Source organism: Buteo buteo, chromosome 10 (genome assembly GCF_964188355.1).
Source record: "Buteo buteo chromosome 10, bButBut1.hap1.1, whole genome shotgun sequence".
Taxonomy (NCBI): domain Eukaryota; kingdom Metazoa; phylum Chordata; class Aves; order Accipitriformes; family Accipitridae; genus Buteo; species Buteo buteo.
The window spans coordinates 18638659-18653141 of NC_134180.1; the positions used below are offsets into that span (position 1 = coordinate 18638659).

General features: G+C 36.1%; 1 protein-coding gene across 2 annotated transcripts; it reads right to left on the reverse strand.

Moving 5' to 3' along the window:
- Positions 1–1118: 1118 nt before the first annotated feature.
- Positions 1119–14437, reverse strand: AKNAD1 (AKNA domain containing 1). 2 transcript variants are annotated; one of them, XM_075038825.1, is made up of 16 exons: positions 12493–14436; positions 11751–11810; positions 11270–11399; positions 11003–11154; positions 10834–10893; positions 10213–10337; positions 9728–9863; positions 8895–9058; positions 8285–8375; positions 7577–7680; positions 6125–6210; positions 4506–4628; positions 4309–4419; positions 3347–3428; positions 2373–2505; positions 1119–1733 (listed from the first exon to the last, which is right to left on the reverse strand). In XM_075038825.1, the coding sequence occupies exons 1-16, from the start codon at positions 13564–13566 to the stop codon at positions 1614–1616; spliced, it is 2751 nt and encodes a 916-aa protein (XP_074894926.1). In that variant the 5' UTR covers positions 13567–14436; the 3' UTR covers positions 1119–1613. The 2 variants fall into 2 exon arrangements, with proteins under 2 accessions (XP_074894926.1, XP_074894927.1); XM_075038826.1 differs by lacking the exon at positions 11751–11810 and having other exon boundaries at positions 3347–3437; positions 12493–14437.
- Positions 14438–14483: the final 46 nt, after the last annotated feature.

Below are 14483 nucleotides of genomic sequence, written 5' to 3' on the forward strand. Positions count from 1 at the left end.
TCACACAGTAACAACACACTTTAAATTGTTACATGAGGGGAAAAAACCTTGACATACATGAGAGAAAAATCTTTATATGGCTATTAAATACAAAGATACTACTACTGATTTGGAAGGACTCTGAGCTTTCAGTTTGCCAAAAAATGTTCTGAGGAAATATCGCTATGTGCTTGTCTTACTAAATAGGTTTGTTCTTAGGCATTTGCTGTCGAGCCCAGGCCAGCAGGTTCAGACAGTGACCCAGGATAAACAAACGGTCTAGCTGGTCTTGTGGTGTGGAAAGATTTCTGGAAGAGGTCCATCTTTTCTTATTGGATCTAGGAAGCCTTGCAGCAATTACTTCAACTATTAAGTTCATTAGCAAAGCAGTAATAGGGACATTCCAAATATTAATCTAGCACAGGGGAGTGAGCCTTTCAGTATCCTGTACTGTCACCTTAAGCTAAATAAAGCAAAAATGTGGATAATAAGCAGAGACAAATTGAGTTATAAGGATATACATAAGAGCCTAAAGGAGAAAAGAAAGGTTAATGGTATTTGTTGGCTGTGAAGTGTGGAAGAAGCGCTGAAAAAAAAGCCATTTACTCAGGCTAGTAAATCAGTGGTACACAGCAGCAAGGTTAGCTATCACTGCTTGCATGAACAGAGTCTGGGTTATCTCTGTATCCATTAACTGATGAAACCACTCAGGTTTCCCTGAAAATGACTGTCCTTTTTAAGCAATGCACTGTCACTTCTAACTTTTTTTCCATCAATCCCTATATACTTTGGAATTGCTTCAGTGAATAGCATCCCTGATAATACAAGGCTGTTAACTGTCTGCTTGCTTTCAGTTGCTGAGGTTAAATGGATTTCAGAAGGAAAATAATATATGACTTTTCTTGGCCCACTGTATTTCTACAGTATTTTAAAACTTTCCAACCTACATATCAGCTAAAATCTCAAAGCCAGATACATGTGACAAGGTAAGGAAACTACATTGAAGAAACAGACAATTTAATTGTTAGGAGCACACAGACAACAAATGGTATTACTCAGTTACTGAGACATGCAAGGAAGTATCTTAAAAACAAACAACTCTCAATGTAGGACACTCTAAAAACAAAATAATTACAAGTGTCAGCTATGACTTGGTATGTTAGCATGATGCTTATAGATGTCTTGGGTGCAGAGGCTGTTTTCCCTTTGGTGTGCTTAAGTAGCTGCTGTTAAGGTGTGGGAAGAAAATATGTGGTAATGACCAAGATTTATTCTCCTATTTGGAGGTGGGGGGAAATCAGAATTCAAAAAGTTAACTTTGCTTGTTTAAGCCAATTTTCATTAAGCTGTCTTGAGTGAATGCTTAGAGAAGGTAGCTGTACACAGTAACAGGGGTTAGCCAACATACTAAAGCCTTTCAGTAGAATTAGTAATTTGCTTTCCATTTTGGAGACTGAGTGTAAACATGTGGAATACCAATATGCTCTAGTTTGGTTTAGTACTGATAGTTATAGAACAGCTGGCCAAGTCAGCTAGCTGACTCTCTGATCTTTGTGTTTATCATTTTATATTTGCAAAGATACTGGCACTTCAGTATCAACCAGCAAAACAACATAGCATTTGAAACTGGGTAACTAAAGCTGTTTTTTTTTAACTTTAGCTAGATCTTCTGAAACTGCTTGTACCATTCGTTCTGTAGCTTTCTTCAAACTGTTTGCTGTCTGTATGGCATGATCCAGAGCAGAACTTAAAATCTGTTGGGAATAATAAAATATAGCCTTGTTAATACTGAAGGCAAATGTTTGTGTAGGTATAGAATAGAAAGTGATGTTTAAATAAGGTTCTGTGTAGCATTTTAACTCTGAATACATGTTGTGAAGTAAAAATTGAGCCATGTGATAGACTGCTCCAGGATTCATGTTGGAAGTATCTGTTACTTATTTCTCTCTTTGATTGTGTAATCCTCTGAACTGAGGGATATTTACACCTTTCTAAAGTAGAAGACCCACTGTGGTGCATGTTTGTGGTGTTGAGAAGGTTTTTCTTTTAGTTTTGATAGTGGTTTGTATGGCTAGGGTGACATTCTTTATTTTAGTATATGAAACATAATTCTAGAGGTAAGATCCTGTGCTCCTTTTCTGTCCCTTTAACCATTTATACAGGGACTAAGTTGCATAAAAAATCTGTAACATACTTGTATGAAGTAATACACTAATATATAAGCTAAAATAGTTGGGTTTTTAGCTCCCTTCTGTTATATCCTTCAATGGACTAGACATGCTTAGATTGTAGTAATAAACTTGCTAAGAATGGGATGTTCAGTAGTGCCGTGATGTGGGGATGCTCTTCCTGAGATAGTTGTGTGGCTTTTAATTTTCACTCTCAAGTCTTACATTTGCATTGGAATCATTGGCATTTCTGTTTCTGATGTTGATTGCAGACTTCTTGCTGGGTAAGTATTGATGTGAAAGGATAATTTTACCATATGTGCTTGAATAGCAGGTTTTGGCAGCCTCAGAGTTTTGCCTGAAGATAAGATATATGCAATAAAACACAAACAATTTTAGTAAGCAAAAGAATTTCTAAACTATGAATTAAATACATACATCTTGATAGTATACTCAGTTCCAAGTTCATTTTACAGTGAGTAGAACTTTTCATTTAATTGTAAAACACAGTCCAGCATAATTTGTGTTACATCTGTATTGCAGTAAGACAAAATAAATATTCCAGGATGCAGTCAGGAAATCTCTTGTAATAGCATCTTATCCTTGGTGCTGTAGCCATCTCTTACGGAGTGGTCTATGCCGTTAATTCTCAAGTGCAGCTACTGTACTTCCAGGCAATTACTGCTATTCAGTAATGTGTCAAAAAATACGGTAACAAAACTTGTCTTGAGTTCTAGTCTAGTCTGTGCTACAGATAAGAATCCATTTTACTTCTCAAGACTCCCAGTGTAATTTAATGTTAACAACAGTTAAAAGTAGGACTGTTACTTACAAATAGTTGGTAGCAAACAATTGCATCTTAAATAATACAGACCTGCTTTTGAATCTGTGAGTAGGAACATCTTCTTAATGAAGTGAAATTTACTTTTTTTACTACTAAATGTGTTGGCTAAAGAAGTCAGGTGTTTACTCTTCATTAAACTAGAAAGATTGAAGAACTACTCTAAGAATTATTTATACTTGCTTTTACGGTAAATATTTTAATTTCACTAGCAAGTAAAATTCTAATATACAGCATGCACTGCAAAAGATAAAACATTTCTCCTGCTTACAATACTGGTGAGGTCGTTTTTTTCCATGCTGAATCTTCAACAATGGCATTTTCTGTTGTTCTACATACAGTTCCTGCTACAGCTTACCTTGCAGAAAGTCTGTTTACAAGTTCACATCGTTGTTTATTTTTTTGAGCCTTTTGAGTGGAGATTGTCTTCTGTGGATAAGCTGGAGTTGTTGAGGCCATGATTAAATCAAAAGCAAAAAAAAAAATTTTCTATGTATTTAACACTTTATTTAGCATAAATAAAAAAAATCGGGTAACTATCACTGCTGAATAAAACTTGAGTATGTTTAAGATTTTCTGTAAATGAGGACGGATTAACCTTTTTGGGTTTGCTGTTGAATTTTGTTCTGTAGCAAATGGTATTGCAGATTTATATTCCATTTCATACAGTGAAAGACTGCAGGGGGAAGTGTAGAATAAACAGATTCTCATAATCCTAATAATTAAATGAATACTAGTTCAATTTATAGTTTTACAGTATTTATATAGAGAAGTAGCTGATTTATACTTTCTTCCCACTGTTGAAAATTTTTTTCTGCATGCAATTTCTTACAGTATAGAGAGAAGAGTCTGAGAAGTGATTTTAAAAGCTAGATGTTCGACATTTTATTATTATTTTTTTCAAGGCCTTCCTTGACTTCATTGCATGTCACACAATTTGAGTGTAGAGCTGCAGTTTTCTTCATTAGTTGTTTACATTGGGTAACAGCTAGCACTAAAAAAGTTGGCACAGTAATGCCCAATTTTAATATTCTTCCATGTGGTACTGCAAAATGAGATAGTCCTGTCATAAATGAAATATGAAAGGGGCCCCTCTCATGAAGAACCAGAGAAGGTTAAAAGGTATTAAACTTGGCCAGGTGTGTAAAAGTTGGATTTGCTGATCTTGCTTTATGAGATCTATACACATCCACTGTTTAGCTACAGTGCTACTGATTGCTTATACTAAATTAAATTTGGCCTGATATGTGCAGTGTGGCTTTCTGCCCCCTAAAATCTAGCCTGTGATTGGTAATTATTCCAGTAACACATCATACTCACAGGATGAACCAGGACTTTTATTTCTATATAGGGCACAAGACTGAACAGACTCTTTGTAATTCCCAAGTTTAAATTGATCTCTGCTTCCTCTAGGGCATCTGCATCTAAGTCCTGAAAACAAAGACATGTTGTTTAGAAAAACAAACGCTATAAACAATATTTTTATGTAGGTTTTAATATTTTTGCAATAATAATACCTTTTTTTCCTCCACATAGTCTTGTATTGAATGTTTTGTAACTTTCAGTCTCACAGTTGACAAGTTCCTTCCTTTGTGAATCATTATAAGAATCACAAGCTGAGAAGTCTTCTGAATCGCTGCCTAAAATCCCAAAAATACATTAAAAAGGTCTGAAATACTAGAAATTCTGGCCTGTGTGCCTGGGCAATTATTTGGCTTTCAGCACCATAATTTCTGAGTCCTTCACTACCATTAACACTACTGCAATTTGAAGAAGTACTTTTTCCTCCAGTTTACTGGGGGGGGGTGTTGAACTTTAAAGATTGGCTTTCAGCCCTGACTGTAAACCTCAAATGTAGATTTTTTTTTTTTTTTTATGGTGGTGGTTGTTTCCAGTTCCAGAACTGTTTTTAAAAAAAATTAAGCTCTCCATCTCCTGTCTTTAGGTTCTTGTTTTGAAGGTTAAAATTCCTACAAGTTGAAGTGTTATGAAAACAATGCAGCCACAGAGGAATGTGTCAGAATTTGGGAGGATCTAGTACGGCACTGCTTTAGCTATTGCACAAACCAGTATCAACCATAATGGCCCAGATATATTAAAGTGAAGGGCTGTCACAGAGAAGCCAAAACCAAAAGGAAGACCAAAAGTAAGAATAACCTACATATATTCAGACTTAAAGCTGAATCTAGGACAGCTCAGGCTATTCTTTTTTGGTTGTTGGGTACTAACAACTTCAGAGTATTCTGCAGTGCAAAGATAAAATTGGGATGCCCCAAGAGAAACAAATGCTGACAGATTCTTAGTGAACCTTCAAGAGCTGGAGTCTTGGATGACTTGACACCTGACTTAACTAGTTCACAGTAGCCTGTGTGGGCTCTACTTTGGATTTGGTGAAATTATATTATTAGGAGCTGGACTAAGGAAGGGGAATATTTCCAGTCTGTGTCAACTCTGAATGGATCAAAGATTTAGGAAAACTTTTTTCCTTTGTTTTCATGCAGAAAGCTGAATCAAAAACCTAAAATGTTTCGGTCACCAAGTTTGGAATATCTTTCTAGGACGTGAAATAAATGCACATAAGGAGAAAAAGCAAAATCAAAGCATTGCATGAGCACCACTGTTAGACTCTTGAAAATGTTAGTAATATTTGGAAACTTATCTAAAAATGTGAATTAGAATTACAGAGTAATTCACGTTGGATAGGACTTCTGGAGATCATCTGGCCCAATCCCCTTTCAAAGCAGGACCAACTTAGATGAAGTTGCTTAGGTCCCTGTCCAGTTGAGTTTTGACTGTCTTTGAGGATGGAGATGCCACAGGCTCTCTAGGGCAAATGGTTTCAATGTTTGACTTGACCCTGAGTTAAAACTCTTTTGCTCATATCTAACTGGAAATTCTGTTGCAGCTTGACTGTTGCCTCTTGGTCTGTCACTGAGACTTCCACAGTGAATTTGATTTAGTGTCCTCTCTAGTCTTCTCTTTATTCTTAGTGTCTTGTGCTGTGCTAAGCAGTAACATCTGTTAAACCTACAAAACAATTTTCATGCTGCTGAGACGTGACAGGAATGTGTTTCTTAAAAGGATTCAGTAGTAGGTATAAGCACAATTCTGACTTTTGTATGTAATCACTACTTACTAGGGTTAGTATCTGATAAATCAGTTGGTTTTCTTTGAATGAAGAGTGAACATGTTCCAGTTTTCCTTTCCTGCATGTTTGTATTTCTGAGTATGAAAACAGAATATTTTAAATGTACCTTAATACCTTTATGACAAGCCTTATGAGCATATTACATTAATGTTTGACCACCTCTTAGTTGAGGAGAAATCGTATTTACTCATAGAAAGAATTCTGTATCAATTATCTGAAAAGATAGTAAATAGAAGCTTAAATTGAAAAATTAACCAATTGCAAAATAATGACTCCCTTTAGTTAAAGGACACATTCTGACAAAATAACTCAGACTTACCAGAGCTGATAAAAATGCTTAAAAGGAGAGGTCTTGATAATCACAACTTTGAATAGCGAAGTAGTATGAAATCCTATGTATTTATATATGTGTTCACATATGTTGCATCAAAATACCATCAATGGTAAGGATGATATGGTTTCTTAGTAGCTTAGTAATTTTGAGCTATTAAGGCTTTAATTTTACTACCTTTAGATAATCAGAGGAATATTTGAGATGTACCTTCTGGTGGAACGAGAACCAAGTTCCTTGTTTGTGTTATTTGACATGTATTTTCAACTTGGGGCATACAGTATCATCAAATTTATTTGGAAAATTTTCCACCCATTCATGAAAATAATGATCAGAAGGTTGAGCTAACTTCCTTTAAATGACAGATTAAAAAAAAAGGAAGCTAGGTGAGTCTTACTAGATAAATATTAACACCTACTCTGTAAAATAATCTGAGAGCATATTTAGATGAACATTACTGTGTTCTACACTGCACATATTAGAAGATCTAGCTTTGGATAGGGATTTAATTTGCCAAAATGTCAAACTCCAAAATCACCCATGTAGAATTATTTTATCATGCTGACATTTCGGTAAATGAAACCTGACAGATTGACCCTTGCACTTGAAATATATGCAGATGTATAAATATGCTCTCCTTCCAGGCCTACCAGATTAGTTCATGACAATGACAGTTTTAAATATTTTTCATTGCTGAACACTTTGCAGTCATCCCAGTTTGGGATACTGACATGCATCGCTAAATAGAGAACAAAGACAAAGCCTCTTCTCTTAATATACTATTAAAATAACTCTATGCCATGTAAGTACCATAAACCTTATATCGGTCCACTGAGATGGACTACTTTGTAAAATGAATATAATCCTCTCTTTAATAAAATTGATGAGAGTTTTGCCATTTCTCCAGTCATCTGGTATATCACATACTTTATGTGATTTACAGGTGATAAACTTGAAAACAGATCATCCTTGCATTTATATGTATTAAAGACATTATTCAGTCTTTCATGCAGAGTTCAGTATAGAGACGTATCAGTGTACATGCATTTATCTGTTCGCTTAGCTGTAGAAAACCACATCTATGACTAGTCAAAATGTAATACGCTTACCGTTTCATACTTTCTTCATCAGCATTAAATTTTTGACTTAATGTACCCTGACTATGGGATGCAAGACTTTCAGCAGCATATTCTTCCTCAGGTGAAAGGAATCTCTGTTGTACCCAGAAGGCAAAACAAATTTTTATATGATTGTTTATATCACTATGTATCTGTAACTATTGCATATCAAACAGCATAGTGTAAACAGTGGCATCATTTGCATATCACTTCTATATTGCTTTTAGTTGCCAGCAACTCTACAATTTGATTTATCTAGTTACAATTCTAACTGTGGAGCAGACTGGACAAAATATGAGAACTTTTTCATCTGTGAAGTTGGAGTTCAAGACAGGTTTTCACGTTGTTTTGAGAAGGTTTAGTATATATCAATTTCAATGCCTTAAAATGAAATATTTTTGTAGGCAAGCAACTGCTTGTAGGTTTTTGCTCTCTGAACAAATAATTAAGGCAGGCTAGTAAACACAGTTAAGTCTTGTCTGAGAGAAGCAAACTTTATCACAGATTTCAAAAATGTTTGAGAGTCCTTAAATTCTTCCTTTGGAAACCAATTCAGTAATGTTATGAAATGCTGTAGTATCTCAAAAGCTGAGCCATCATGCTGTGCAAAAACTGAAGAGAAAAATGTTGTGTGATCTCAAAGATGAATAAGAATCTAAGTTTAAAAAAAAAAATTGAGTATGGAATCAGATGTCATACCATTATGTTGGAAGAATGCTTGTTTGCTAGCAGATCTTTTCCCAGGGGCTCTGTTTCTCTTCTGAAAGTTGATTCAGCTCTCTTTTGTAACCTTAATACGTTAAGGGGAAACCATTTATTTTATTTTTCTAATCTTGTTGAGATGATTAACACCCCCCAGGAGGACACAGATGGTATCTGGAATTGTTTCACAAAGTCTTGGTGGCTGATGTAAATATCTGCATTCCTCCCTTTTCTTCTTTAATTAAAAATACTACACATTTTGGCAAATAATTTTATACAGGCACTGTACTTTGACTAGTCATTCACATCCTGAATTTGCATGGTTGCAATGAATTTTATAGAGAGGTATGATTTAACTCCTAGTGAAACTAATAGTAGTGTTTTTGCTTCAGGAAATACTTTGAGGTCTGTAAGGCCCAGAAAGGTAGGAATGCCAGGCTGGAAGGAATTCTTGGATATGTAGTTACAGAATTCTGTAAAAGTTTTATTCTGGAAATATTCCCTTTTCTTTCAGAGATTCCAGACATCTCAGTTTTTTATATTCAGCAAATAATTTTAGGTAAATTTTAGTAAAAACTTCAATAGCTGTTTCAAAGTTTTCACTTACATGTGAAGACAAAGATTGCACTTGTCACCTTCTAAAGAAAATTGATTTGTCTGTGGGATTGCATCAGTTGCCTGACTTTTTTCTCCCTCATTGTTCTTGTGAAGAAAGGCAGTTTCAGTACCTCTTCTTTCTGGAGGTTCAGCAATGCTTGAAACTGCTGAGCTCTGTACAAAGTAACCATAGCATAGATAATACATGTAGTATGTGGTCACTGCATTGCAAGTATGTGACTTCTACCAGCCAGCGTTTTCTGAGTGTCTCTAACTTGGGATTCAGAGAAAAATGTTTTTTAAAATATTGACTATGAAAGCATTTGGTGATACTTACCTGTAGATTTGTATAAGGCCATAAGATTTTTTTTTTTGTGTGCACTTATGATTCAGGACAAACTATTACCATACTTAACAGTAAACACTTTTCTATAGCACAATAATGTTTGGTCTTCTAGTAATTCTGCAGTTTAAGAATCTGGAGAAAAGAAGTAATATTTCTTCCAACTAAAGGGTAGTGATTTAATTCCCCAAAACAAAGAGAGCTTTGTAAAAGTTGAAGTAGTTGCTCGTATTTTCTTACTCTGAATTAAATTTTTTGAAGCTGGGATTAAGAATATTAAGTGTAGCTGTGTTTTTATATTTAGGTTTCTGTTATAATTAATGAAATATTATGAAGTTAATATTTCATTAAAAAACATTTTCTTTGACATATCATGCTATCTAAACACATCGTACTCTTGCTAGAGGACAACATACAATAGTACAACCACATTGATGTTCTTGAGACTTGCATCAGTAAAACAGAATAATTGTAGCCTTTAAATAATAAAACTCACTGACCTCACAAAGAGAATATGATGAACAGGCAGATTCACAGGAAGTAAGCAAAGATGACAAGTTGCATTTGCTGTCATCAGTTTGTTCTTGGATGTCTTCAAGCAGCATGCCAAGTCTAAATATTTCCCCTTCCACCTTTCTAAACCCAATTGCAAAACACAGTTAGTGAAACCTGTATAAAATGATACTGTATTTCTTACTATCATAACCATATTGGGCATTGCAGTATACTTCCCATAGGGGGGAAAAAAAATTATGGAATTCACTGAGTACCTTTTAAGTACTTGAATTAATCAATGAGATATTCTAATTATAACTAGGAAGTGTAAAGTCCAAATTTCGGCCAAATCGCTTCTAGCTTACCACATATAACATGAAGATAATGTTTTCACTTCAGAAAAATTCTTATGTATAAATGAAGTAATAGTTGTAAGACACTCAAAATACAGAAAATATACTGATGTACTACTTAGCACTTCTCTTCTAACCTTTCAGGATCAAACTCTCCAACGTTGTCCTTGTAATTCTGCAGCTGTAAATTACGGTGCTCTTCTCTAGCTGTTAAGTAATTCCTTTCCAAGGCACCAAGGTATCTTTTCAATTGATTTAATGCCTTCATCAATAAGAAATAATTCAATAGCAAATGTCATTATGATTTCACAAGCCATAGTGATAGCTACTTAAGCTATGTAAGCCAGATGCTATTTGCAGTGATGTTGGCAAGAATTTTCATACTGCTCTGAATTGGAACAGGACTGCATCTTGTATGTCCACCTAGTACTGTGCTGCTTTATCATGTACAAATAAAACATTAAACCATGACTTCTGAACTGACACCCTACGTGTCAAAATTGATAAACTATATGGCAACTTAAGGCCTTTCACTAATAGTTTTGAGTTGTAATCCTTAAAACAGATTTCAGAATTTGGCCACCTACTGAACACCTTCATTTTTGCCTCTTAAACTCGTAATTTCAGTCCGAGATGGACAAAAAGAGTATTTTTAAATGTCTGTTTGAGGAAAACATGGAGTATCTTTCCAGAAAATTCGGACTCTACAGCCATTTAAAGTGCATTTCAGGTAACTGAAAATACATAAATTAATTTACCAGGTAGTTGTCTTGTAAAAGGAGTGTCTCTTGGGTCATGTGCTTAGAGAAGTCTTCCACCTTCAAGACAGAGTATTAGACTCTTACTTGGGATTTTAAAATGAATATGCCAAATGAATATAGCATTTGAGCATTAGTGCAAAGTATATATTGAAACAGAGCTCTTTACTTTCTTTATCAGTTGATCTGTCTGATCCTTTAGTATTTGAGACATCTCTTCTCCTAGTGTTAGTTCTGGCAGTAAATTAGAAGGATTTAGACAGTGTGCTTCTACTGTACCAGCTGCTGGTAATGCTGATGCTGCTGTTCCACATTGTAATCCTACATAATACAAGAACAGATTAATTAATTGGAATTTCTCCCCAAAATGTCTGCCCAAAAGCACTATCAAATTACATAAAATAGTTGTTTGCATAGTTACTGTAATTTTATTTACTTGCTTTTGACAAACCATGTGTAGATTGTATAGAGATAGGAGCATGTACGGTAAAGACTTCAGAGGATGTCCCAGTGTCTCTGGAGTAAATGGCAATGCTGGCATTTGGAAAATCTGACTGAGGAAGTATCTGTTAAAATGAGAACTTCTGTTATAGAAACAATGTATAGAACACTTGTGAACATAAACAAAAAAATTAGAAATAACTCAAAATACATAGGACAAGTTACTAATATTAATGAAATGTTTATTATAACAAGATTATATAATTTCCTGTGTTTATAGTTTGATGTATATATAGTGTCTCATTGTATAAATACTTAAATACTTCATCTCTATGTTGTGAAAATCTAAAGAGGATTTGTATAAATGGGAAGTACAATATGAAGGCGTCAAAATAGCTTTTGGGAATATTTAGAGTCCTAGAGATAAAGGAGAATGAATTAAAAAAAAAAAAAAAAAAGTATTTTGAGAGATTTACCGTAGTATTCAGTCTCAGATGGTCAGTATGATTCTGGGTGTCAGCATGTTGTGTGAGGATCTTGTTTGCAGCCAGGAAATAATAGGGAAAGCTATTAAAACTTGTTATATCTTGAATGATTTACTAAGATATAAATCTAGGAATGGACTTAAGTATCTGTATAGCTCTTGTGAGTGAACTCCGTGGCAGGGCATGAAATTGAGAAGTGACCATCTAATTGCTAACAAACTTTAAAAGAAATTTACTACAGTAAGAAACATATTATTGTCAAACAAATCCTTTAAAAAGAATTGACTTGTCAATAAATACCAATATAAATAGTTGAAGAGTGTAAGATGTTATAAAAAGGCAAAGATGTCTTTAACATAAACACAGGCACAGTATAAAAATATATTTTTAAGAAAAACTTTCAATTTAAAGTACTTACGGTGAATTTGAACATTTACATATAATACTAGAAATAACAATTTATAGTGAATTTTCCTAATGATTTGATAGGATGCTTTATAATAACAAATAATACTCCAGAGCATCATTAAATATTTGGTAATGAATGTTCCATATAAATTCAGTCCCACAGAATTTTATTTGTGAGAGCAATTGTTGACTAAAGCAATATAATCACTGATACCTGTAGACTGCCTGCATGAACTAGTCATGTTAGATTTTGCTGAATGCAGAATATCTTATGGTAAACTACCCTTTACCAAGTATTAAGAATTTCTTAAAGCATCTTAATTACCTCTAGCTGTTGCAGCAGTTCTGGAATGCTCATTTCTTTTTGATTCTCTACTTCAGCATTGAAATAGTTCTTATTTTCTGGAATGTTGTTCGCAATTACTGATTTACTTAGCAAAATAGGGAATGATTTTGCTCTTTCAGTGGTAGGAACTGAGTTCATATTGTCACTGCTTTGTGGTACTTCAACTTCTGAAGCAACTTTGGAGAAGCTGGGAAGGCAATAGTGAGCTTGACCTTGGCCATACTTGAGCTCATGAGGTGAAATGGTTTTCTTAAACAGGGTGCTGTCTGTCTTCGTGTTTTGAAAGATGTGTGTATCTTCATTCTCATTAATCAATTGTGAATTTTCTTGGCTGCACCCACACTTAACAGTGGAAGAAATAGATTTTGAAACACATCTATTTTCATTTAGCAAATATTGATTTTTATTACCAGTGTTTACTTCCTTGTACTTTTCCAAGTCATATTCTTGAAAGTTAGTTGCCCATTGTTCATGTGCTAAAGGGCCTCTGATGTGTTCTGAAGGCTCAGGTTTGTTCACAGAGTCATCGATACTTTCTGCAAAGGATGTCTCTGGTATTGTCTCGCATTCAATTAACTGGCATGCGCTTACTAACTCTCCCTTAGAAAAATGACGCAAAAGGACACGGGACACTTTTGAGTTAGCTAGATGGTCTTTGATACCTGGTTTACTATAACTACCAACCAGTAATTCCTTCTTAAAGGAAGCTTCACTTCCAGGCGTTTCAACTGAAATTCCCCTTGTTCCTGTGGCATCTCTGTGGTGACTGGAGAATTCTTCAGGCTGTGGATGAGTTTCATAATTCACTGTTGCTTTTATGTTTTTGTTATCTTCAGAACAGGCTAAGTTAAAAATACCAGAAATATCTTCTGTGCAAGTACAGTCATTCAAATTATCTGAATTATTATTGGATTTACAGGTTATTCGTACATCTCCATCATAAGGTAAGTCATCTTGTTCCTCATCAGTTGCATCTGTGATACAGCCCAATTCACCTGAAAATGAACTATTCAGTTGGGTTTTCACCCAGTCTGATGGTTTGCACTTCTTCATAGTCTCCACATCCAGTTTCTGTAGAATATGAATGCCATTCCTCCTCCAGTTTTGGATAGAACTTTATTATTGCATGGATCAAAATCTGTAATGTATGAGTAATAATTATTTTGTACTTAAGTAGATCTTATTCTCAAATGTATTTATGTCTTGCACCTACCATAGGTTTTTTAGAACCATTCCTCTGCCATGGATGTTCTTGTATTTACACTAGCGTAAGTCTGGATTAGCTACTGGAGGAAATAGCAAGACATCAAAGTCAAAGGCATTGGGAAAAGGAGAGTGGAGCTTAGTGCCAGGGCCCTGTCCTTGCTCGTTAATCCCCCAGCAGTCTTGGAGACAAAAAAAGTGCACGCGGCTAACAGTGGTCCTAGAATTCAGCTGTACTTTGTTTGTTTTAAACTAATCTCACGCTTTCTCATACGGCGTGTTTCTTCAGTCTGTGCACCAGAGAAAAAACGCCGCCTGTTTTCCCGCTTCCTTCTCCCCCCGTTTCCTCCACTCCGTCTCTCACCGACTGACGGCAGGGCGGCTCACCGGCGGTCCCCTCGGGGGTTCCACCTTACCTGCACTCACCCCCCGCAGGAAGAGGCGGACGCGGCGCCCCCCGTTTCCTGCCGGGGCCAGCCTCGCGGCGGGGCTGTGCTGCTCCGTTCTGTGGGGCGGTAGAGCCGCGCTGCAGGGCCCCAGCCGCCGTCCCTTCCCCTAACCGCCCTCCCCCTGCCACCGCACTCGGGGCGGCGGGGGGACCGGCTGGAGTTACGCTCCTGTCGGCGCAGGAGCGAGCGCCGTTCCGTGCAGCCGCCGGCGCGGTCTCACGGGGCCCGCCCGCCCGCCAGGTGTGCGGCGGTGTCCGCTTACACGCCGCTAAGCCCGGCGCGGCCGCCGCGACGGCCGGCCGGGCCCTGCCGCGGGGC

What these genes read in the sequence shown, in the direction of transcription:
- AKNAD1 (XM_075038825.1), bottom strand. Translation starts at nt 13,566, where the DNA reads ATGAAGAAGTGCAAACCATCAGACTGGGTGAAAACCCAACTGAATAGT. An exon ending in TGCAATCTTTGTCTTCACAT is followed by an intron (nt 8,376 to 8,894) that starts GTAAGTGAAAAC and finishes TAACGTATTAAG; the next exon opens with GTTACAAAAGAGAGCTGAAT. An exon ending in GATGAAGAAAGTATGAAACG is followed by an intron (nt 6,211 to 7,576) that starts GTAAGCGTATTA and finishes TTTCATACTCAG; the next exon opens with AAATACAAACATGCAGGAAA.